The sequence below is a fragment of the Branchiostoma belcheri genome, unplaced genomic scaffold (assembly GCF_001625305.1).
Source record: "Branchiostoma belcheri isolate BF01 breed outbred unplaced genomic scaffold, Haploidv18h27 scaffold68, whole genome shotgun sequence".
In the NCBI taxonomy this organism is placed as follows: domain Eukaryota; kingdom Metazoa; phylum Chordata; class Leptocardii; order Amphioxiformes; family Branchiostomatidae; genus Branchiostoma; species Branchiostoma belcheri.
The window spans coordinates 707,802-733,276 of NW_017804331.1; the positions used below are offsets into that span (position 1 = coordinate 707,802).

Below are 25,475 nucleotides of genomic sequence, written 5' to 3' on the forward strand. Positions count from 1 at the left end.
AATTATTACATTTTTTTTATGTATCAATGTTTTTATCAAATCATTATAAATTAAATTTAACCCGGCCTGGTATGTTGACTTCCTGGCTCCCACCGTAGCACTTTGGGCTATCATAAGATGCCTAGCCTAGGCCTATTTTTTTTTTCCCTGTCACTTCATATTTTTTCCCCAAAAAATCAGAGAAACAATAAATTAAATTGGTGTGGCCAAAACAAAACAAACACCACCCACCTTGAACTTCATGCTGCTGAGCCTGTAGAGGATGTCTCCCATGTTGTCTCGGATGATGGCCCAGGTGATCTTGTTCTCGCTCTGCGCGGTCGTCTCCACGGCGTGTCTCGCCATGTCGTAGAACGCCAGCAGGTTCTGAATCATCCCAACCGTCTTGTAGAATGGGCAGAATCTAACAAACAACCAAAGGTTCACTTCATATCATCACATCATCATATCACGCCACTTATTCCTGACAGGATAAACTATCTGTCACCAAAAAGTCAAGACCATAGCTTGTTCAGGACAAAAGATCCAATAACCGGAAGTTCTGCTGCCGTACCAAGGTCATCCACCAGGAGGCCCATACTTGACCTTGACCTTTGTCTTTCCAAGATTTACCAGCACACCAAATATCATCACAATCCATAAAGGCGTTCTGAAGTTATGATGACCACAAAGTTGCGGAAACACACACAGACAGACACACACACAGACAGACAGACACACAGACACGCCAAAAACAATACCTCCATTTTTCACGGAGGTAAAAATTAGCGTGAAGCCATTTTATAGTGTCATATGTTTTTAGAAGTTAGAAGCAGCGCGGAACTGGTTGGAGTGGATTGGCGACAAGCTATGATGATGAGAAGTTAGACTTGCCATGCAAAATCCCTATTTTAATGTGATGTTTTTAGAATCTCCAACTTGTACAAAACCTCAAATCATCCTTGTGCTGCAAGGTTTTCTTTATTAATTAACCATTACTCCAGCCGTTTTTTTTCCAATTAAATAATCTAAGAATCCAGATGTTTCCCCACCTGTCATAAGCAGTGTAGCCGTTCTGCTGTAGAAAGTCATCCTTGATGAGTCTGGCCACCTCCAGCGTGATCTTGTCTGTCTCAGCAAGGGAACCCTACAGTAGGATCACAGTAGGGGTACAGATCACTGTTAGACACATGGTCTGGATCACCTAGTCTGGATCACAATGCAAGCAAAGGCCAACCAACTACTGTACTACAGTAATTACTGATTTTTTCACGGTACTTTATTTATGTTCGTGTTTTCGCGCTCACTTCTGTACCGCGAAATTAGCATTTCCATTAAACAAATAATTTACCGTCTTTCTTTTTTCTACACCTGCCGCCGCTACGAGCAAATGGTTCCGTGAACACATCCATTTTTCTCAGACCACAAAACTTTTGCTACCATGAACATAAAATGAATTACAGTACTGTTGGCGAAAGCTTGAGGAGAACACATCTGATTCAAAGAAACTCTAAGGAACCATTAGAGAAATTCTGCCTAGTAAAGGTGACACTGTGATAACAGCACTGACATATTTATTTATTTATTTGAAATTGCAACATGGCAATACAATGTTGCCGCCAGGCAGCTGGTAGCTGATATTGTGACATCATACACAAATATACACAATAGACACATACGTAAGTACATTATCGATCAAGTTACAATAAAAAATTAGATATAAGAAACAATAGGGTACCTAGAATTAAATCGATAAACATTAGGGCTAAACATATCTGTTAAAAAGAAACAGTGGCTCAGGTGGAAGTAAATCTTTTGGTAGATGCAATGTACATGTGGAGTGCATCTAGAAGTTGCTTGTTAGTGACAACGTCGTGGTCTGCTAATCCTTGGAGTAGGACATATGCTGGTCAACTTCTCTGTTGACATATGCTGGTCAACTACTCTGTTGACATATGCTGGTCAACTTCTCCGTTGTGATGGGCCTTTGTATGCTTATAGCAATCTTACAAGCAAAAATGCTTTGAAATGTGTCTCTACCAACCTTGCCGACCAATTGCACAATCTCTGACAAGTCCTCCTCTTCCTGTAGAATCTCTTTACACTACAACAAACAGAAAAATCGGGCATCAGTGATTCATGCATACAGATAGCTATACAAGAGGCCTAATGTGGCTAAAAAACCCAAAGGGAAGGCACATGGTACAGCAACAGTCCGACTCTGTCCTGCCACTTGCTACATAAAATGTAACCCAACACCACAGGGTGTCTGCTACAGCACCAGTTACCATGGTGACAGCCATCTGGTCAATGACCTTATTTCTTTGGAATGGAAGCAGAAGAATAAGAAGAGGAAGCAGAATTAAGAGACACAGCAAAACAATATCAACACTTATACTATCATGAAAGTTCATCTGTGTTGGTAGTTACATGTTTAAGGTTAAAACTTTAGATCCATCACAAAAAGTTCTTTCACCTAGAGTTTTCGACCAGTCACTCTGGTCTTCCTCAGTAGACCGACCCAGTGAGGCTTGTCACGTGGCTCCTACTGAGAAAGACCAGAGTGACTGGTCGAAAAGCTCTAGGTAAGAAAACTTCTTTGTGTCGGATCTAAAGTTTTAACCTTACACAAGTATCAACACTTGACTGTAACGACACACACAGACAACAGTTGAAGAGCGTACCTTGGTCCGTAGCGGCACGAACTCTGGGAAGTGTTTGTCGTAGTACTCCTCCAGGGCGCGCATGTACTTGCTGTGGCTGATGATCCAGTTGATAGACGGGAAGTGCTTCCTCTGGGCAAGCTTCTTATCCAGGCCCCAGAACACCTGCACGATGCCCAGGGTGGCCGACGTAACAGGGTCTGAGAAGTCACCTCCTGGTGGGGACACACTGCAGGGAGAGATGGACAGGTTTGTTTGTTTGTTTCTTTGTTTGTTTATCTACAGAACACCTGCACGATGCCCAGGGTGGCCGACGTCACGGGGTCCGAGAAGTCACCTCCGGGCGGGGACACACTGCAGGGAGAGATGGACAGGCTTGTTTGTTCGTTTGTTTGTTTGTTTGTTTATCTACAGAACACCTGCACGATGCCCAGGGTGGCCGAGGTCACGGGGTCCGAGAGGTCACCTCCGGGTGGGGACACACTGCAGGCAGACATGATGGACAGGTACATGTAAGTCTTCTTGGGTGAATGTTAGACATCCAGGTAATAAGATACGCCAAAAAACGGTTACTCAAGCAACTGGATATGATTTTGGAAACTGTCAGACGTTTCAGGTAGCGTCCACTACCCTTTGCCAGTGACACTGGAAAGTTGTCAGTGACTGATGCATGAATGTGGTAAGGTGAAGTCATCAAAATACAAGGATTGCTATAGGTATTCGTATTTCCCAAGGACTGTAAGAGACTGGAACGAGCTTCCACAGGCCCTACCAGAAATACCAGAGGCCAACAAGTTTAAGGAATCTGTTCTTCTACACTTGAGGAGTATTTAGAGCGCTGCGCACTGCCCGATCCCCCCTGCGTGTTTGATGATGACTGGTTTATTGTCATAAACAAATAAATAGACATACAGGTTTGTGTTTGACCCCAACCGAGGGGTGTTACGCAGTACAGTATCAAGGTCAAGAAATACTCACGCTCCAATGATGCTGACGCTCCCCTCCCGTTCCGGGTTCCCTAAACACTTCACCCGCCCGGCGCGCTCGTAGAATGACGCCAGCCGTGCGCCGAGGTAGGCGGGGTAACCAGAGTCTGGGGAACAAGCAGGGGGTTACTCAGCACACTTTTTAATTGCTTATTTCATTTCATTTCAACTGCTGCATGTTACACTGATGTAAAACATTCAGTTTGACTATATCACTGACATGGGGTAGCTATCTAAAGTAAGTAAGAGCTTGGTTGCATACCTTTGTTTCAAGCGATATTTCTTTTATTCAGGGTATTGAAACATGAACAGTCACTGATAATTGAGTGCAACTCTGCAGTCAAGCTTTTTCGGAAGACAGAGCAATATAATCTTGCATATAATCTTGCACACACAGACACACACGCACACAGACACACGCGCACAGACACACGTGCACACAGACAGATATACACACACACACACACAGACGCGCACACACACACACACACACAGACACACGCACACACAGACACACGCGCACACAGACACACACGCACACAGACGCCCACACACACACACACACGCAGACACACGCGCACACAGAAATACACACACACACAGACGCCCACACACACACACACACAGTCGCGCGAGCACACACACACCCTCACACACACACACACACACACACACACACACACACACACACACACACACACACACACACGCACACACACACGGACCCACACACACACACACACACACACACCCTCACACACACACACACACACACACACACACACACACACACACACACACACACACACACACACACACACACACACACACACCCTCACACACACACATACCCTCACACACACATACCCACACACACACACACACACACACACATACCCTCACACACACACACACATACCCTCACACACACACAGAACTAGCCTCACCTGCAGGCATTTCAGCCAGACGTCCTGAGATCTCACGCAGCGCCTCGGCCCATCGAGAGGTGGAGTCCGCCATCATGGAGACGTTATAGCCCATGTCACGGAAGTACTCAGACAGGGTGATGCCTGAAACAAGGCAGACCATGTACTCAATGTAACACTGGTGTGTCGCTGAAGGTTAGACATCCAGGTAATGAGATACTGAAGAAACAGGAGCAATGAGCAATGGGATAGATTTCGAAAACTGTCATACGTTTCAAGTACATGTACCTACTTTTCAGTCACTACTTTTTGTCAGTGACAGGTCTAGCTGATTTTGTGTGTGTGTGTAACTCTGGTATGTTAGATAGATACAGAAGCTGGTGTGTCACACCAAAGCAAAAGTTGCATGAGGACACTAATATTTTTAATGTTAATGTTGGAAAAGTCACTTTTTTTCATCACTTTTTATCACTCGGGTGTCAGATAATGCAGAGGTCCACACAAAAAAGGCTAGGGTGGGCAGGTTTTTCTAAGGACGGTCGAAAAACAGGAAACACAATAACTTTTTTTCCTAGGCCTACAGACGTTCTTCCAGAAGACTGTCCTGTACCTGTGTAGATGGAGGCCTCTCGAGCGGCTACCGGCATGTTGGATGTGTTCGCCACCAGCGCTGTACGTTTCATGATGGACTCCACAACGCCGTCAATCTCTATAGACAACTGGAGGGGGAGAGACACGCGGGACACTGTTAACCCGGGGATAATTGAGCAGTGGGTTTTTTACATCTGAAGACAACAAGCTGCAGTATGAATCATCCTCCCACGCCAGGCGTGCTTCCTTACCAGTAAGGAGCAACCCTGGCAAACTGCCCATTTCAAACCACTCTAACGGGCTGACAAGCTTCAGCCAATCAGAGGCATAGCTTTCAGTAGCGGAAAGCTAAGGTCAAAGGTCGCTGGGAAGCTGTAGGCCAATCACATCACGGCTTACATCGCTTCTTTGGTTTCACTGAAAACATCCTGTCGGCTATTTTTTGGGCCAGCCGTGCAAGAATTGTTTGAATCGACATCGTCAACATCAACAGCGCACGGTACAGACACTGCTTCACAACAGAGACATCTTCCTAAGTGTAAGGATAGGCGGGGGAAAGGTCTGTGTTGTATTTTAGCCAGCGAAACAGGCAATAGACACCGAAATGTCAGCAAGGTAAGACAAGTTTGGTTGTGTAAAAGAGAACTCCTATATCCTATACTCGACCAATCTGATGGATGTATGTGGCACTCTTTGTAAAAATGACTTTGTTCATGACCTACTGTTCTCAGTTGTTTGGAGTCCAGTTATGGAAATCTGTTCATGCGAGTGTACTAGCTAAGTGTCGTGTTGCATACAATAATTGCTTTCGTATTCTTCTTAAGTTGCCAAGAGGTTGTAGTGCTAGTTCAATGTTTGTACACCTCTCGACCGATACATTCGATGCTAGACGCAGGAAATTGTGTTATTCCTTCATTAATAGACTTTACGCCACCAACAATAGTATAATATGCCGTCTATTGAGGTCTGACTGTCAGTTCAGAAATACGTATTTTAAAAATGTGTCTAAATTGTTGTATGTTTAATGTTTATGTGGTTTAATGTTTGTATCATGGGTATTACCTGAAATAAAGTCATTCATTCATTCATTCATTCAAAAAGCACATGTATAACAGATGACTGACCTCAGGGAAGTCTCTCAGAACCTCGGACATCTCGTTTCCACGCTCCCCACATCCCACGTAGACGATGACGTCACTGTTGGAGTACTTGGAGACAGACTGGGAGATGACGGTCTTCCCACAGCCAAAAGCACCGGGGATAGCAGTGGTCCCGCCCTGCACGCACCTGGGGTAAGGGCAGAATGAAACATTTCACATTTCAACATTTCATGAAATATTTTCACAATGGCACACTCTGCACATGTGAAACACATTTTTATTATTGTATGGAACATTTCAAAGCCCGTGTAGAACTGTTACAACCCCGTGTGATATACATAGAATACAACATGGTATATTCCGTACCACCCATGGTCAGAAGCTAAAACTTTAGGTCCAGCACAAAAAAGTTCTCTCACCTAGAGCTTTCGACCAGTCACTCTGGTCTTCTTCAGTAGACTGATCCAGTGAGGCTTGTCACGTGGCTTCTTTGAAGTGTGATGTCAACACTGGGTCATCCAACATCGTCTACCAGATACCTTTGACCCAGTGTTGACAAAGCCACGTGACAAGCCTCACTGGGTCAGTCTACTGAGGAAGACCAGAGTGACTGGTCGAAAGCTCTAGGTGTTGGATCTAAAGTTTTAACTCTGAAAACAGTTAACACAACATTTTTTAAGGACACTTACGGGAAGAGTGCGTCCAGCACCCTCTGTCCGGTCAGCAGTGGGAAGTTTGCGGCCAGTTTCTCCGACACGGGGCGCATCTGTCGTACGGGCCACACCTGGAGCATGCTGAACTTCTCTCGCTCTCCGTCAAACTCTGTCTCCAACACAACGTCCTAAACAAATAAACAAACAAACAAACAAACAAACATCAGGGGGGTTAGTACAGCAAACTCCAACACAACCTCCTCTGCAACAAATCCAAAAGTGCTGAAAACCACACCAGATACTTACTGCCCAAACATCTGTGTCCCACTCAAAAATCAAGACCATAGCATGTCCACAACATGAGATATCATACCCAAAATTACCCAAAATTGACCTTGACCTTCCTTTTCCCAACCTCTTCCTACCTACCAAATATCATAAAGATACATGCACCACACCACAAGTTATCACCGATTACAAAATCAGCAACCCCCTATGGATGGTGTACCTAAACACATAACCTTCTGACGAAGGTAATTAAATAAAGCACAAACACCTTCTGGTATGCTGTCTTCACACTAACACAATTAGTGCTGCATACCGGTTCACTGGACTTGGATCCAGACTTGTAAGAATGTTTAGGTTCAAGTCCAAAAAAACCTAAAAGTCAAGAACCGAGTCCGGACTTATTACCATAAAAGACCATTTCACATACCCCTTTTCTTTTCAAACCACCTAAAACCTTCCGTAGATTACAAAATCTTTGCTGCAAAATGAAGAAAACATTGCCATCGGGCATCGTCAAATACCGGCCTCCATGTTATGTGGCCAAAGTTTCACCCAGACAACATTGCAAGGTTGCCAACATGCAATTTTGTATATGCCATGGGTTTAGGTCCGGACTTACAAGTCCGGAACTGAACCTAAACCTCTGGACTTGAATCCGGACCTGAACCTAAAATTGGGTTTAGGTATGCATCACTAAACACAATACATCAGATTGTGCTGATACTTACATTGATGTCATAGTTTCCTGGCTCTGCTATGTAGGTGACTGTGCCGTGTGCCTTGGACGGCAGCAGCAGCTTGTGCTTGATGAGCGTGTTCTCGTGCACAATTCCGTAGATGTCTCCTCCGGTGATGTGGCTACCAACCTGCAACAGGCCACAAGATACAGAAAAGAGTTGCACATGTGTATGTTACAAGAGTGTTGAATTGATAAAGAGCATTGATAGATGGAAAAACTGTAACAACTCTAAAGAGAAGGGACTTCCTTTAACTGTGGGGGCCAAAATATGAGCATTTTGTTAGTTGATTCAGAAGCTTAAATGTTTTTTTTTTTTTCAAATCAGAAAAAAAAGAAGCGGGCAAATTAACCAACTAACAAATTAAATTGGTGTTGCCTAAAATAAAATAAAAGGTACAGGGCTCAACATACCGGGTGCATGTGCACCTTAGTGCACCCAAATTTGGAGCTGTGCACCCAATTTTTTTCTGTGGCAGGAATTTACATTAGAAATGTATAATAGTATACCGGATATTCTTGGTCTCGAAGTATCAGAAAAATAATAAAATCTTTGTTGTAGTACTTGTTCAAGGTTTTGAAGTTAGCTTTCATTTTAGATTCAAGCTCAGAAGAGGAGCAGTAAGATCTGTAATTAAGTTTTGCTTTATATGGTGCACCCAAAAAAAAGTTTGTGCACCTAATTTTTTAGGTTGGGTGCACCAGTGCACCTATTCTCAAAAATGAATTTCGAGCCCTGCCTTAACTCCAGCCTGAGGTTTGAAGTCCCACTTGACAGTACGGCTGAGTGCCGGGGTGTTCACGCCGCGGGGAATGTAGATACTAACCAATACAGAAAAGTAAACAACTACAGTAACTAAGGAAAAGGGTTACCTTAACTCCAGCCTGAGGTTTGAAGTCCCACTTGACAGTACGGCTGAGTGCTGGGGTGTTCACGCCGCGGGGAATGTAGATACTCTGGGTCAGGTCACAGATGTCCTTCAGGGGTCGCTGGATTCCGTCGAAGATGTTACCCAGGATTCCCGGGCCGAGTTCCACGGACAGCGGCTTCCCCGTACGCAGCACGGGGTCTCCCACTGTCACACCGGCTGGCCACAGGTTAGGGAAACGGCTTCCAACACATGTTGACGATGAAGAGGTCAATTTTACTTAATTGAAAATCAGTGGTCAGTATCTATCTATTATGGACAGTCAACTCTTGCAATAATGCACAGAGAGAGGGAAGGTGTTCAGCACCAAGGATAGTTGTGGTTGTGAGAATGTGGACAACATTCAGCCCTGGGAAAGGGTCAGCTTGACTAAGGGATACATGTTCAGTAACAAGGACAGGTGTGCTTGTGAGACAACATTCAGCACCAAGGTGTAGCACCTAGTGCAGTTTCATTGCTTGCCTACATAAATAAGATCTACAAAAACTCACGACAGGTCTAACTGCATTCTAAGTAGAAGTACAAAGGATCTAGCCTGGTAACACAAGCTCTTTGTCCGGAAGTCAAAGAGATGCCACCCGATGGTTGGACTAATCAGGAAGCCGGCAAAAAGCGAGGTTCAATCAGGCTACAAACTTTCTAACACTGCAGCCTGCTGTTATGACTGATGATAGGGTACAGGTCTCGTTGTACACCTGCATAGTGGCCATGGTATGGATGTGATCTACAATCACACTAATGACCATAGAATTGCTTCTAAACTATCTAAGTCTGCAGATTGCAATTGGCGTTGCTGGCACAATGGTTAGAGCATTTGACTTGGAACCTAGAAGTCCCGGGTTCGATACTCACCGTGGCCCGACGTTGTGCCCTTGGGAAAGGCACTTTACACGACTTCCCCACCATGTACAGTGGAGTGACGCCCACCGAGCCTCTTAGGATAATTGTCTAACTGGGTGCCAAAAACACCCTACGGATTTGGTGCGCCAATGTGTGGACATCAGTACATTTGCAACCAAGAGCCGTTAATTTTTTTTTTTAAGACTGCTGGAAGGATACAGGTCTCCTCATACACCTATATAGTGGCCATGGTATGGATGTGATCCACAATCACACTAATGACAATAGAATTGCTTCTAAACTATCTAAGTCAGTGTGGCATCTGTGTGGTGTAGTGGATAGAGCGTCCGACTGTCAAGCAAGGAGACCCAGGTTCAATCCCCAGGGTTGGACCCAGACATGTCCGGACTTGCACCCAGACGTTGTGCCCTTGGGAAAGGCACTTAAACATATTTCCCCCCTCAGTTAGAGGGTTCCTGGGCCCTACTAGGGTTTGGGTTGGCGTTAGGAAGAGCATCCAGCCGTAAAAATCTTGCTGGGGAAAAACGACGTTAAATTCGGTTAAATAAAAAAAAAGACTGCTGAAAGGATACAAGTCTCCTCGTACACCTGTATAGTGGCCATGTCGTTCTCAAGTCGGATGATTTCCCCCACCAGCTCGCTGTGCCCGACTCGTACCAACTCGTACATGGCCGAGCCTGCCATACGCTCCGCAGTCACCACTGGATAAAAATGGATCAAAAATTATAAGAGCGTGGGCAACGTTCAGCACCAGGGACAGGTCTGCATCATAGGGAAGCTAGTATGTAGCACCCAGTGCAGTTTGCCTGCTTCCCTGGACATGGATATGATATCGAACCAGCTCATACATGGCCTAGCCTGCCATCCGTTCCGCGGTCACAACTGGGGGGAGTCAATGGATAGAATGACTTTCAGTACAGTCAAATTAGGCCTAGGAAAAAAATGTTGTGTTTTCTGTTTCCTGACCAACCCTAGAAAAAAACCTGACTGACCCTTGGCTTTTTTTGGGGTGGACCCCTGCAAAGGACATGAATTTTTGAGCTGCGCGACCTTCTCTAGCTCCATGATCTGACACCTGACCTGAGTGGTGCAATGTTGTGTAATTGGTCGGGGAAATCAATGATTCAAATATCTTTCAGTACATCCATGAACAATTTCATGAGGTTAGCGAATGATTTCAGTAGCAAAGTTCTTTGATCACAACCAGTCAACCACTTATTTAACAAGAGCTGATGTTTTGAAGACGGTCATTTTCAAAATCAAATGGTTGGGAATAAACAAATTTGCTATTCTTATTTTCAGTACTACATTCAAACTATAATATCTGTTACATTGATGAAAGTTAGACATCCAGGATGGTAATAATAATCCTTATGGAAATTGCTTCTAGAAGTTTAGAGTAACATGTAGTATTACTCTTGTTTAGCGTCACTAAATTTTAAAATCAAAACAAACATGAAAATGTTTAAAAACGTACATTCTTCTATTTTGTGATCAATGGGCATGTATTACATTTGTAAAACATCTGCCTAAAATGTGTATAAACTAATAAAGCATACCTGGGCCTGACACGGCGTACACATATCCAAATTGACCTTCTTTCTCTGCATCTTTGATTTTAGGCAACTTCTCCATACGTTCACGTCCCCCTGCCTGAAGATAAAAAGATTAACAATTCCTTAGACACACCAGTACATATTACTAATATATCATATGAACCTTACAGCAGCTTAGGGTGATACTGGCACTGTTTTTGTACCAAACGGTCCAAACTGTCTCGACTGATGTTGTACTTACATGTAGAGGAAATGTTCTATACAATTTCTGTCCAATTCAGCACGTAAAAGTTCAGTACTGTAGACTTTGTCACAATATTCAATTAATACCCTATTCTCTCGAATATGGTGTATCACAGTACCCCGGTATTATCCAATGATTTTCTTTCTACGACAAGGCCACACCGAATTAATTTTATGGATGACATCCGCGCGAGCATTGATTTTCCCCTGTCGCCCTCAACAAAAAAAAAAAGATCACGTCCATCGAGGCTCTGGCCTGGCTCTAGGCCTGGGTAGTTCATGGTAATTTGCGACAATATGGAGCCGAGCACCCAAGCTATCGAATTCGAAGCTCCATGACTCAAGAACTCAGTACATACGTACAATACCGATTCATAAATTCCGCAAAAAAGCCAGCATGTGCCGGCTTGTCGTGTACGTCGCTAAGTACTGCCACGAATTCGTATTCCTGTGGTTTAGTAGCATTTTTATTTTTGTCCAGAATTTTTTTTTATTCGCCCACGCGCACTAGTTTGGGGTCTTCAGAGGATGTCATCCATAAAATTAAATCGGTGTGGCCCTACTGACGTTACAAAAGGACAAATGTGTTGCATATGCAAGTAGAAGTCAACCTGTACCATGGTTCAGAGTCATTGATAATACCAGTTGAAAATTGAGTTGAAAATTATGAATATTGACCAGAATATCATAATATATGCATTGTGACCTTGAAAGCGTAAAATCAAAATTTCACAAGTAAGAAATGCCTAAATACAGAAGCAGAAATGTTCAGAGGTTCCTCTTCTACAAGACTGGCCCACATCAAGCTCTATGGTCAGTGCCTGGGAGTCCTGATCAGGCCATGATACTCCGATGATGTGTACAAACTTACTGCTATCATCATCTATCTATTCTCACCATGGCTCCATAAAACAATAATATTTTACATCAACCTGACAATTTTTTCCTAAAGCTATAAAAGGCCAAAATATACAATTTGTTATTCTAAATCCAAAATGCCTAATGGTTTCATAGGTAGCTGAGTATAAAGACTGGTTATATCACAGAAAATGTAAGAATATCAATCCTAATAGCTGTTTTACCAACAACGAAATAATTTATACATTTTCTCACTCTCACGTGAGGGGGAGGGCGAAAGATGGGCGTTTTTAAACCACAGCAAATTTCACACCTGAAAACCCCATAATGACCTCAAAACTACACCCTGCATATACACAACGTGTAGCCAGATATGAAAGGCTTAAAACGACCAAATTCTTATCAAAATTCCCTATAAACTCACCATTGTAGATCAGATTTTTTGCTGCCGGCTTCTGAGCTTTGCTAGTCCTTTGGTCATATGATGATGATGATGATGATGTTTCACCTGACAGAGAATAGCGTAAGCATAGCTCATCATTCGCCATCGCTATCCTCGAATCTCACACAGAGGTAAAAAAAAAAATAGCGACAAGGAAATTTCTTAGTATGTGTATAAATGTATTTATCATTGATTGTATTACTGTGTAATTTTATGATTTTAATTTGGTTGTATTGTTGGAGGAAATGTGGAATTTTGTTAGCCTCCATAACATGCCAGAAACTGTGGGTTTGGGGGGTCTTCAGGGTCCTTTGGAGCTTTTGTGTGCTATTTTCTGATTGCATATAGACAACATAGCCGACCTGGTTGAATTCTCCCCGTTTTTTGAGACCTGTACTAATCATAAAACAGCCGAAGAGCACCAAACCCCAGTTCTATATAAAGCCTGCTACGGCGGCTAGAATTTTGTGTCCCCCGTGATGCAGCTTGGTATGACCCGTTGCTATTTCCGGTGTCCATGTGGTGTTCTGTTCTGTAGGCGGGAGACTTTCTAACGCCGGTCCCGCCAAACTTCCACAGGAACGGTCGTCCAAACGTCGTCTGCGGGAGAATCTTCTACACATCGAGCAGCCATGAGAAGGTACTGCGTGTTATCATTCTGCATCTGCACTATCTTGGTCACAAGGTTAAGAGAATTGTACGAAGTTTCCCGATACCTTTTTGCAGCATACCGAAGCAGAACTTAATCCTCCCCCCCTCCCCCTTTACTCTCCAAGCAGAGGTTGCGGGGGAATGATCGTTAGCTTTTTATATACGTGGCCCGTTTTTTTTTCTTCTTCTTCTTTTTTTGGTCGCTTCTACTTCCACCAACGTGGGTCCTTGATGGTCCCTCTCTAGCCAATTGGATACTGCCTGGCCAAATTATTTGATAGTCTATTTTTGAGACCCTAGGATCTGCTTGGAGATTATCCCCCTTGTGTTGGCCCCTGAAGGGACATACTTTTGTGTCAGGAGCCCGGCAGTAGCCAAAGACTAACTGTGAAACTTCTGTCTGTGTTCACAATTATGATATCCCTTTTGTAGGTATGATTTTGAAGTATACAGAAGTATAAATCAGATAATAATTTCAGGCCCCCTCAAATTTGTATGATTTTTTTGGGGGGGGTCTTCAAGATTGTTGCAAAATTTACCTAACATTAAGGTGCGAATCGTCAACTCTTGTGAATTTTTATTGTAAACACCTCTTTTGACAGTCATCATCATCATGCAGAAATCCCACATGACCATTAGGCCGCATTGATTTGATTATATGGATGACATCCTCCGGGAGCCCCAAAACTGATGCGCGTGCGAATAAAAAAAAAGTTGTTTTCATTATGAAATCTACGTGTTCATGAGGGTTGAACAAATGGCACAGAATATGGTTTGGCGAATAATCTAGTCTTCAAGTTCATTTCTTTACAATTTCGTATTTTTTCGTTTGATTTTGGCATTCTACGACATTGGTATGGTTTTTTTGTAACTTACGGTATATTTTTGCTCATTTTGCAACTGTTTTGTACGATTTACAGTATGGTTGAAAACTTTTTTTTTGAAACGGCCGAAAATTCATGCACTCGTGGATGTCATCCATATAATCAAATCAACATGGCCTTACCCAATCAATCGGTATCAAGTAACATAATAATAGTAGATGTTGTTTTTTTTTTTAGCTCCCCAGAATATAATCTCCCAGCAGATTGGCCATTATGGATACTGTCTTGCCACCAAATGATCTGCTGGGAGATTACCATAATAGTACAGTAACAGATATATACAGATCTAGTTTGTTTTCCCAGACAATTGGTAGAATGGAACAACTTACCAACACAAGTAGTCTCCGTACCAACCACGGACAGTTTCAGGTTGCAGTTGGCCCACACCCAACTAGTAGGTGTAAGATCTGAATTTGTCTCATTACTTCCAGCCGTCCCAGCACATAGAGCTGGGAGACGTGACTCCACACAACATCAAGTTGTACTGAGCTTGTGTTGTTGAAATATTATGTGTGTGAAATATTGAGTTTATATTGTTATTTCCAGCCGTGGTCAGCACATCGAGCTGGGAGACGTGACTCCACACAACATCAAGCAGCTGAAGCGGCTGAACCAGGTCGTGTTTCCCGTCTCCTATAACGACAAGTTCTACAAGGATGTGCTGGAGGTAGGGGAGCTCGCAAAACTGGGTGAGTTGGAAAAACGACCAGTCCAGGAACTTAGCAAACGTTTCTTCTTAGATATCAGGGTCCTAGCTAGTGCAAAGTAGCGTAGGGCCCCCCTACGCTATAATTTTGACCCCCCTATGCTAAATTTTCCCCCCCTACGCTATAATTTTGACCCTCTACGCTAAATTTCCCCCCTATGCTAATTTCTAATACAGCATAGGGGCATTGTGACTGTATTTCTTTGTTCAAGAATGCCAGATCAAATCTGAAAAATCAACGATACATTGTACATACCTTAGAAATAACATTTTTTCCCTTTGGGTATCTCTCAAATGACCTCTTTTTAAGCTCAACTTTTTAAAAGCTCCGCTTTGCTCCCTCATCATGCGGCCAGTGCCACTACGCTAAAATCCTAGCTAGAACCCTGGATATCATGACTGACACTTTGAGTATAACACATGTATAGTGAGTGTCGGAAGGCTGGGGCAACGTTCTTTAGGGTATCATGGCTGACACTTTGTACTATTAAGTGTTTAATTATTGTTTACTTTCTAAGCAGAGGTTTTAGGCTTTAAGCAGAGGTTTTAGGCTTTAAGCAGAGGTTTTAGGCTTCATTGACATGTTGGTAGGCATTTTTATCAGGCTTTCTTACAGGTATCAATTTTTGCAATCCAAACCGTGGCGTATTGGATACTGCCCTGCCTGTCTTAAAGCCTACATGATACATGTCTGCCTGTAGATTAAATTAATGACTGTTCGCTCAACCTAAAACCATCCTTCTGTTGGCACCCTACCCCAGCCTACTACAATGACATAGTTGTTGGAGCTGTGTGTTGTCGTGTGGACCAGACTGAAGACTCGCGACGACTGTACATCATGACACTAGGCTGCCTAGCACCGTACCGCAGACTCAGGATAGGTAAGTCACAGCTAGTGCTGCATACCGGTTCACTGGACTTGGATCCGGACTTGTAAGAATGTTTAGGTTCAAGTCTGGACTGGACTTATTACCATAAAAAACCATTTCGCATACCCCTTTTCTTTCCAAACCACCTAAAACCTTCCGTAGATTGTAAAATCTTTGTTGCAAAACGAAGAAAACATTGCCATCAGGCATCGTCAAGTACCGGCCTCCATGTTATGTGGCCAAAGTTTTGCCCAGACAACATTGCAAGGTTGCCAACATGCAATTTTGTATATGACATGGGTTTAGGTCCGGACTTACAAGTCCGGAACTGAACCTAAACCTCTGGACTTGAATCCGGACCTGAACCAAACCAAAAATTGGGTTTAGGCATGCATCACTAGTCACAGCTGTGTTTAGAGTTAAAACTTCAGATCCAACACAAAAAAGTCTCTCACCTACAGCTTTCGACCAGTCACTCCTGGTCTGTCTCAGTTTTAACTCTAAACATGTAACTACCAACACAGATGAACTTTCATGAAAGTATGAACTGTGTTAGAGGAGATCAACTATTTCTGCATGGACATTCTGGGATCTACCAGCATTCATGTTCTTGGATTACTTTTGTTGTTGTAGGTTATCATGATAAACAGATAAAGCATCACCAAAATCAGAATGTGGCACCAGTATTTTTGCCTTGGAAACCACAGTCACTGTTAGCAGGGCTGGAAATACTGGGTGCATGTGCACCTTAGTGCACCCAAATTTGGAGCTGTGCACCCAATTTTTTTTTCTCAGGGTGCACCAGTGCACCCAAATATTCTTGTAGGTTTACATATGTAAAGCTGTTATTAATAAATAGACACTAGTAGTATACAGCATGTTGTTAACATCTAAGTGTTAGAAAAATAATAAAATCATTCTTTTAGTATTTTTCTTTAGTAATTAAACATGATTACTTTTTTTCTGACATTCTACATATTTTATTTCATATGGTGCACCCACAGAAAATTTTGTACACCCATTTTTTTAGGTTGGGTGCACCAGTGCACCTATTCCCAAAAATTGATTTTGTTAGTAAATGTCTGATTGTCAATTTTGGACTACATGAAAGTTGAAGCAAAGGAATGTTTTGTTATAATCTGTCAGACTTACAACAATCTTCCTTTCCTTCCTACAGGGACTGTTATGCTGAATCATGTGCTGAAGATCTGTGAAGAAGATGGAAACTTCGACAACGTTTTCTTGTATGTACATCATGTATCTGTATACTATTTTACTATTACAAGTATCAGCATATCATGTACAATTAATGCCTAGTGATAACCTTTATGACATAAGGCCACACAAATTTAATTTCTTGGTTAACGGATTTTTCTAGAAAAATAATGAAGCGAGCGGGCAAAAAAATAAAAACAGGCCTTTTATGGCCCAAAATGGTACGATAGGAGCCATGAAGTCAACACTCCAGGCTGGTTCATTTTGAACTTTTAATGATAGCATTGCATTGAAAGATGGAATAACTGTAACAACTAGGATGAAAAGGACTGTTTTCAACTGTTCAGGGCAAAATATGACCATTTTGCAGTTGATTCTGAATTTTTATTTTTATTTGCAAATCAGAAAAAAATGAAGCGGGCGAATCCGTTAACCAAGAAATTGAATTGGTGTGGCCTAAATTGTATTTTACAAAAACCATTTACTTGCTTCCTTATTTGTATTGTTGTAAGAGATAAAGACTTGTACATTCAGTGCTTGTGACGTCGAAGTTCTAATGGGCCCACTTTTCTCTTTCCAGACACGTGCAGATAAACAACGAAGGGGCGATCAGATTCTACCAGAAGTTTGGGTTTGAGATCATCGAGACAAAAAAGCACTACTACAAGAGAATAGAGCCGGCAGACGCACACGTTCTGCAGAAAACGTTTGGAAGAGGCGACGCTATAGAGAGACCAGTCAGCAACCAAGACCAGCAACAGGACACCTCATAAAGTCATCAGTGTAATCACTACCACATACCCAACCAGCATGTTTGTTTCTAGTGCTGTGTACCAATTCGCTGGACCGGTTCCGGACTTGTAAAAATGTTTAGGTTCAAGTAAAAAAAAACCTAAATGTCAAGAACAAGTTCTGGACTTATTACAACAAAACCCATGTCACACACCCCTTTTCTTTCCAAACCACCTAAAACCTTCCATAGGTCGCATAATCTGTGTGGTTAAATGAAGAAAACATTGCCATCGGGCATCGTCAAGTGTCGGCCTCCATGTTATGTGGCCAAAGTTTTGCCCAGACAACATTGCAAGTTTGCCAACATGCAATTTTGTATATGCCATGGGTTTAGGTCCGGACTTACCATTCCAGAACTGAACCTAAACCTCTGGACTTGAATCCGGACCTGAACCTAAATGTGGGTTTAGGTACACAGCACTATTTGTTTCTGTGTATTTTTGACTGTCAGAAGAAGCTCGATTTGATCACAAATGATCTCTTAAACATTAAGTTTTGATAATAGGGGGAGATACATGAAGTAAGTTCAGCACCAACTGGTTTGTATAGTCTTAACTACTGACGGGGAAGAGGCTTCTTTTAGTTTTAGAATAAAAATGACATCTTTACTAAGGATTCTGCAGGCGTATAAATTGAAGAATGGGGATTGAGAACTTGCGTTTCTATATCTGCATGCTAGTTAACGTTACTCCTGTAATCTATTCTGCTTTATTATTTCATACTGCTCTGTAAGAACTATCATGCCTTTAAAATTTTCTATGTCGATTAAACCTATTGGTCACCTTGTTTTTTTATGTATTTGAAACAGACAGAATTTCCACATATCTCCTTCCTCTCAGAAACAGTAATGTTAATGTTTCATGTGTATCTCACAGAATATAGGCTCTGGAATGATACAAAACTCGTGTCAGATGTAATTCATGGTTAATAACATGGTGTACAAGTTGTACAGTAGTAGCTCACAAGGTAACAAGCCAGTATTTTTCATGTCTATAGTATTCAAGACCGCACACGTAAGGCTTATCACATAGTTACAGACTCCAGACACAGCAGATAGAAGGTGATGCATGTGGACTCTATTTTCCTGGTGTACAAGAATTGTGAACTAACGTTACATGTATCTGTACTTGTTTTAATAAATCGACTTGTGTAATACATGGAAATGGTTCTGCAAAAATAAAAGATTGATTTGCAACGAATGGTTTGCATTTTTATAATACGCTTTGTTTATGGGCGAAGATATTGGTGTTGAAGTCTTGGCATCATCTTTCCATTGTCCTCAGACGTAAAAAACAGACATCATATTGGTATAGCCGTCAGCAGCTACGACTTTTGCTTGAATGACAGAATATATAAGGACTGTTTCAGGTAAAATGAGGATGATCCTCATGTTACTTTGAGCTTCCGTATGTATAACCTAGAATATAAGTAACAGTTATAGTATAGGCTTAAGGCCACATAAATTTAAGTTCTTGGTTAATGGATTCGCCCACTTCATTTTTTTCTGATTTGCAAATAAAAATAAAAATTCAGAATCAACTGCAAAATGCTCATTTTTTGCCCTGAACAGTCCTTTTCATCCTAGTTGTTACATCTTTCAATGCAATGGTAACTATCATTAAATGTTCAAAATTCATTGTTTAAGTTTTGAACCAGCCTGGTGTGTTGACTTCATGGCTCCTATCGTACTACTTTGGGCCATAATAGGATGCCTAGGCCTGTTTTCATTTTTTTTTCGCCCGCCCGCTCCATTATTTTTCTAGAAAAATCTGTTAACCAAGAAATTAAATTAGTGTGGCCTAATAAAGGATGGCAATCCTCAAACTCGCAGCTGTCCAGGGTGAGCCAGTTGAATATTGGTCATCCTGAACCAGTACAGGTTGTACATTCATACTTAAAAACATTGACCCAAGATGATAACTGAAGCACACAAGAAACAGATACATGTATGAGTTACACAGACTTTTTTATTTGATGCAAGTCGTCATGCCCAAATACCAAATCATCACTGGTGGAATACAAAGAAAATTCAGGCATCCCCCCATCCCTCTTTGTCCATTCCTTATTGTTAAGGGTGAATGAACAGCTCCCATGTATTTTTATAGAAACTCTGAAGTGTCCAATTCGCCCTCCCCTCAGGACATCTTGACTGATAACTTCTCGTGGAGCTGGATCTGTGTGTCTGTCAGGTTGGCCAGGTACACAACCATCAGCAGATCCTGCAGGAAAATAATGTACATGAAAATAAGGCATGGTTTTCCCTGACAAAAATACTTCAAACAGCACATTGGCAGAACGTACTGCACCTGTGCGAAACCCATCATGTATTGTGTATAGCACTTCAGCAGAACGTCTCATGTAAGGTCGTGAGTACTGAAAGTGTTAGCAGTTTGAAAAAACAAGACTAGGTAATGTTGATGAAGGTTAGACATCCAGGTAATACGATACGCCAAAAAAGCAGTTACTCAAGCAATCCAGTTGCTTGAGTAACTGCTTTTTGGCGTAAGACTAGGTAATCACTGGGACAAGAAGAAATATCAGGAATGAGATGAGGGTATAGACACTGGCGGATAGCCTTGTAACAAAGGGATTCTCAAGATATTATCAACCTCTGTAAAACTGCTTTGCCCCACCAGTTCTTCAGTGGAACTGTGAAACTGACCTTCATCATGTTGTTGAGCATGCTCTGGAAGTCCTCCGGCTCCATCTGTGGTACTTTTGCCACCAGCTGCATCAGCAGACGTCCCACCGTGTTGTCAGCTGTAACTTTTCCTGCCTGAAACATTAGCACAACATCAATACAACATCAGTACAACATCAGTACAACATCAGTACAACATCAGTACAACATCAGTACAACATCAGTACAACATTATTACAACTTCAGCACAACACCAGCTGCATCAGGAGACGTCCCACCGTGTTGTCAGCTGTAACTTTTCCTGCCTGAAACATTAGCACAACATCAATACAACATCAGTACAACATCAGTACAACATCAGTACAACATTATTACAACTTCAGCACAACATCAGCTGCATCAGCAGACGTCCCACGTGTTGTCAGCTGTAACTTTTCCTGCCTGCAAGGTCAGCACAAGGTCACCTCATTGTTACATATTCACACATTCACAATAAGTGCTTGACAGGTGAGCAGATGAGGGGGACAACTTTGCTGCACTGTTCTATCTACCAGATACCGGACCATGTGTAAGGGGTTCGTTGTTGATCCTCGTGGGATTTCCGCCTTAGAGTAAAGTATGAGCGAGACAAGTAAAGAAACGGACACAGAGCACAAAAAAAGACGTCTGTCCACAAAGACTTCAACTCAAAAACTTCTCTTTTATTCTACGAACGTCATCGAACGTTGTCGATCCTAACGTATACGTATGATCCTAACGTAGCCGTTCGGACGTCGAACGGACGCTAACGTCGCCGTTCGAACGGCTTACCTAATGCAACATCTAAATACCTTTCCTACACTCCCCGCCCTAACGATCCATACAAAAATGTCATTCCCTACACATGCACATGGTCAGGCAAGGACACTAACATTGAGTCCAAAACTAAGCAATCTTATTCCAGAAGAAGTCATGTAAACCTACCAACACGTCGTCCACATACGCAATGACGGTTGTGAGCAGGTCCTGTAGCTTGGCGGCCTGGCTCCCCACCGCAGACAGGTCCGGTAACATGGAGATGGTGCTGTTAGGAGCTGTCTTACCCTGCTGGATCAGACTCACTACAGGTGGGGGGGGGGGAGAAAGATGGATATCAGCCACTTCTCATAGTAATTGTTATGCATGCCTGTAGCCAGGATTTTGAATGAGGTGGGGGGTTCTTCCCACTATCTGACTGACCAGCGAGCACCACAGGTTTTTTTTTAGTTGAACCCTCAGAAATGGCATTTCCTGTGTTTTTGAGATGATTTCACAAATCAGACATAACTTTTTATTCAATGACAAAGTGAGCAGTTTTTCCAGGATTCCAGCTCCACTGATGCAAATCAGTCCATCTTTTAAAGAAAAAGCCTGAACCTTTAGGTAAAAAAGTGGACCTTTGAGCCTTGAGGGGGGTTCTTCCAAACTGGCTAAGGGCATGTTATGAAGCAACAAGTAAAGCTGACCAGTTGTTTGTTTTGTTGATATAGACCTGGAGTATTGTATGTGACTTGTTAGTCTGCATTGGTTGTGTATTACCTACCTGGAGACTTTATGTTTCCTGACAAGTAATTTTTGTGAAGGTAATCTTTTCCAGCAGTGTATTTTTATCCAAACCTACCTCCTACTTTCTCTGCCTCGTAGCTGGTAATCTTCAGCTGGAGGGGGGTGAACATGGTGCCCATAGTACCACCTGATACTCCCATGGACACACTGGGGGGAACCAAGCAAAGTACACAAAATTACAAACGAATACAAGGTAAGTTTAGAGTTAAAACGAAGGAAGTTCTCTCCTCTAGAGCTTTTGACCAGTAACTCTGGCAGACTGACCCATTGAGGCTTGTCACTAGGCCAGACCTCACTGTGTCAGACTACTGAAGAAGACCAGAGTGACTGGTTGAAACTCTAGGGGAGAGAACTTCTTTGTGTTGGATCAAAAGTTTTAACTCCAAACATGTAACTGCCAACATAGAAGAACTTTCATGATAGAATACAAGGTAATTTTGAGCTGTGGTTTACAACTAATAATCCTCATGCTTTTTGAAATGATCACTAAAAGGCATCAAACAAAGGGAATGGGGTTGTGTGGTGCAACGGCAGAGCATTCGGCTCAGAACCAAGAGGTGCCGTGTTCGAATCCTGCCATGTCACCAACCTTGTGCCCTTGGGAAAGGCACTTTACACGAACTTTCCTCACTTCGCTCAGGTGAAAATGACTATGCCAGAATGATCATTATCATGATCGTGGGCATTACAGGAAAACCAAACCAAAACCAACACATAATAATAATAGGCACAAATCATTCCTCTGACATAGCTTTGTGGGATTACAGGAACACAGCCACCTTATTTTGTACAAAATAACCCCTTAACTTAAACTACATTTTGAAATAAAGACTGAGCTTTAACTTCCAACACTAGATACAGAATTGGGACTTACCCCAAATGTTCGGTTGACTCCATCAACCTTGTTCACGGAATGGACCCGTCTACTCTTGGAACGTGACGTCAGAGACAATCCGTGAACAAGGTTAATGGAGTCAACCAAAAATTTGGGGTAAGTCCCAATTCTGTATCTAGTGTTGGAAGTTAAAGCTCAGTCTTTATTTCATAATGATGTGTACCAACACAGATGAACTTTCATGCTAAGTTAAACTACATTTTTTGTGCCACAAACATCCATTCTCCAGTGAACTCTGTACCTGTGGTATGCCTTAAACGCCATCTTGTTTCCCCTGAGGTTGGTGTCCACAGTCACATGGACGGGGTGGCTACACTCTCGCGAGTAGTACTCATGGATCAACACAGAGTGTTCCGTGATGTCTGGTCCTGTGGCATACCTACACAACATGTAAAGTGTGTTAACATGGTTTTTGCACCATGAATTGATTATGTTGATAGATTGAAAATTTTGATACAGTCTTAGAAAACTGTAACTTTCAAACATCAAATGTTTGATATCAAAGTCTGATTACATACACACGTTAGATGAAGATGTTAATATAAAAGACTGACAGATACTACATGTAGTAATACAAACTTTTTGTTGATTTCATCAGTTAAAGTGTACACCAGTGGGCGTGATAACAGATCTGACTGATTAGGTCTTGCATAGCCAAATCAGTGTATGTATGAGAAATTGAGGTGAAAGGTAGGGTTTGTTTTATGTATCTGTTAGCTTAAGTTGAAGGACAGACAAGCTGTACTCACCACCCTACGATCACCTCAGATGGGTTCACCTTTTTGTGAAGCTCGTACATATTTTTGGCAAACTCCATGTCAACTGCAACCTGTGGTTGTTGAGGAGATAGGAAAGATGTTTGTTCCATCATAACAGATCTCAACTTATGGCACTGGTACTGATGATCCTGTTAACAGTTAACAGGGTTGGACAAGTTTTCAAAAATCCTCTTGCCCGAACCAACTTTTCACTTGCCCAAAATATACATGACATTTTTAAGCATTTTTACTACCAGCATCTTATTTTAGAGTTTATAATGCTACATACTTTATTCATCAAAATAATGTGGTTTAAGACTGGCAATGGATTTTCTGACAAAAGGACATTAATATAATATCAATTTGGCAAAATGATGAGTAATTTTGCTCCAAACACCATAGCGGCTAAACTTTGTATCCAAAAAATTTAGTTGCCCAATTGGGCAAGTACAGGGGGATATTTACTTGCCCGAACAGTACTTTTACTTGCCCTGGGCAAGTGGGCAATGGGACTTGTCCAACCCTGAATGTTACCACCATAACAGAAAAGACATGGACACAGACATTAACACATGGGAGACTCTTACAATGTTCAAACGGAACACTTTGGAGACAGGAAGTTAAGAAGGGCTTACAACGGGGGGAAGAAAAACAGAGACTCGCATCAGAACACAGACGCTTTAAGCGTAAAGCAAAAAAATAAGTACATGATGTAGAAGATGATTCTTCTTCATGGTCCTACGAGACCGATGAAATGCCTACTACTCTGTTACCAGTCTCTGTTTAAAAAGAATACTGGGTACTGAATATGCAATTCTTTGTGCAACTGTGTTATTACATTTTAATCTCTAAGCAGATCCCTCTCGGTGGCAAGACAGTATCCATTAGCCAGAGAGGTTTGTACGGCCACCGAAAGTGGCTAATGGACACTCCTCTGGTCAATGGACACTGCCTTGCCACCGTATGATCTGCTTGGAGATTATTACATTTTATGACATGTAAACTTGATTATAATACATGTCATGACTTTTTCGTGAAGTTGAATAGGTTTGTTACAAATGTGCAATGTCTCAAGTTGCGTGTTCTATAGTTTGAGAGATGAAAAAAATCTTAAAACTCACCTCATCTTCTGACTCGTTGTGTGGCACCGGGAAACAGTTTGTCACCTCCACTATCTTCTTGTCTGCTGTCCCTGTTTGAGTTATCAGTAAAAACAAATCATAAGACCTGAAAGGCAATATTTGCTTTGGATTGTTCTTAAATCACCCCTGTCCAAAATGTGAAGTGTTCCAACAATCTATCCTCCATGCAGCAATCTTGTCTGCTGTACGTTCGAGTAAATTAATATCAGACAGTAAAAAAAACAAATCATAAGGTGATCATAGTGGGTGTTGCATAATTTTTGTAGGCTAGCTATACGGGACATATTTCTGATGAACAGTCTGCCACTGATCAAAAACGGAAATTATGGTTTCCTAAACACTTTCATAACTGTGAACAACAAATTAAAGGACTGGAATAACTTGTATTAGGCTGTTAAAAAACTGGAGGGGGGTGGAAGAAGTCAAAATCAGCTTCTGACCTAACCCCCCTGTCCAGACCAAATATTTGACTCAACCCCCCTGTTTAGGCCACTCAACCCCCCCTGTCCAGGCCAGATATAATTTTT

At 42.1% G+C, this 25,475-nt stretch overlaps 3 protein-coding genes across 6 annotated transcripts in view; 1 reads left to right on the top strand and 2 right to left on the bottom strand.

Moving 5' to 3' along the window:
- Nucleotides 1-177: 177 nt before the first annotated feature.
- Nucleotides 178-12,885, bottom strand: LOC109484061 (V-type proton ATPase catalytic subunit A-like). Of its 3 annotated transcripts, none has more exons than XM_019787259.1 (15): nucleotides 12,794-12,885; nucleotides 11,272-11,365; nucleotides 10,285-10,413; nucleotides 8,827-9,010; nucleotides 8,663-8,693; nucleotides 7,915-8,052; nucleotides 6,935-7,086; nucleotides 6,270-6,432; nucleotides 5,165-5,273; nucleotides 4,576-4,698; nucleotides 3,621-3,735; nucleotides 2,664-2,871; nucleotides 2,024-2,083; nucleotides 1,032-1,126; nucleotides 178-403 (listed from the first exon to the last, which is right to left on the bottom strand). In XM_019787259.1, exons 1-15 carry the CDS (start codon nucleotides 12,794-12,796, stop codon nucleotides 193-195), a joined length of 1,815 nt encoding a protein of 604 aa, XP_019642818.1. In that variant the 5' UTR covers nucleotides 12,797-12,885; the 3' UTR covers nucleotides 178-192. The 3 variants fall into 3 exon arrangements, with proteins under 3 accessions (XP_019642818.1, XP_019642821.1, XP_019642817.1); XM_019787262.1 differs by lacking the exon at nucleotides 8,663-8,693 and adding an exon at nucleotides 2,933-2,996 and having other exon boundaries at nucleotides 2,664-2,807; nucleotides 8,796-9,010; XM_019787258.1 differs by lacking the exon at nucleotides 8,663-8,693 and having other exon boundaries at nucleotides 8,796-9,010.
- A 420-nt stretch (nucleotides 12,886-13,305) lies between these two features.
- On the top strand, nucleotides 13,306-18,018 carry LOC109484047 (N-alpha-acetyltransferase 50-like). The gene is made up of 5 exons (XM_019787232.1): nucleotides 13,306-13,451; nucleotides 14,893-15,035; nucleotides 15,814-15,933; nucleotides 17,099-17,165; nucleotides 17,717-18,018. Exons 1-5 carry the CDS (start codon nucleotides 13,444-13,446, stop codon nucleotides 17,907-17,909), a joined length of 531 nt encoding a protein of 176 aa, XP_019642791.1. The 5' UTR covers nucleotides 13,306-13,443; the 3' UTR covers nucleotides 17,910-18,018.
- Nucleotides 18,019-19,877: 1,859 nt separating this feature from the next.
- Nucleotides 19,878-25,475, bottom strand: part of LOC109484043 (eukaryotic translation initiation factor 3 subunit F-like) — a 5,999-nt gene continuing 401 nt past the window's right edge. The window contains exons 2-8 of one of the 2 annotated variants that reach the window (XM_019787227.1): nucleotides 24,928-24,998; nucleotides 23,798-23,877; nucleotides 23,290-23,427; nucleotides 22,209-22,300; nucleotides 21,533-21,669; nucleotides 20,591-20,704; nucleotides 19,878-20,147 (exon numbers count right to left, since the gene is read on the bottom strand). In XM_019787227.1, coding sequence (XP_019642786.1) covers nucleotides 20,064-20,147; nucleotides 20,591-20,704; nucleotides 21,533-21,669; nucleotides 22,209-22,300; nucleotides 23,290-23,427; nucleotides 23,798-23,877; nucleotides 24,928-24,998 — 716 coding nt within the window. In that variant the 3' untranslated portion in view covers nucleotides 19,878-20,063. Of the gene's footprint in view, nucleotides 20,148-20,590; nucleotides 20,705-20,957; nucleotides 21,011-21,532; nucleotides 21,670-22,208; nucleotides 22,301-23,289; nucleotides 23,428-23,797; nucleotides 23,878-24,927; nucleotides 24,999-25,475 lie in introns of those variants that run through there. The other variant, XM_019787228.1, reaches the window with a different exon arrangement.

Coding starts and splice junctions, on each gene's coding strand:
- LOC109484061 (XM_019787259.1), bottom strand. Junction 10,414..11,271: donor GTACGCCGTGTCAGGCCCAG/GTATGCTTTATT, acceptor ATTTTTATCCAG/TGGTGACTGCGGAGCGTATG. Junction 6,433..6,934: donor GTGCTGGACGCACTCTTCCC/GTAAGTGTCCTT, acceptor CCCTTACCCCAG/GTGCGTGCAGGGCGGGACCA.
- LOC109484047 (XM_019787232.1), top strand. Junction 15,036..15,813: donor AGGGGAGCTCGCAAAACTGG/GTGAGTTGGAAA, acceptor ACCCTACCCCAG/CCTACTACAATGACATAGTT. Junction 15,934..17,098: donor GTACCGCAGACTCAGGATAG/GTAAGTCACAGC, acceptor TCCTTCCTACAG/GGACTGTTATGCTGAATCAT.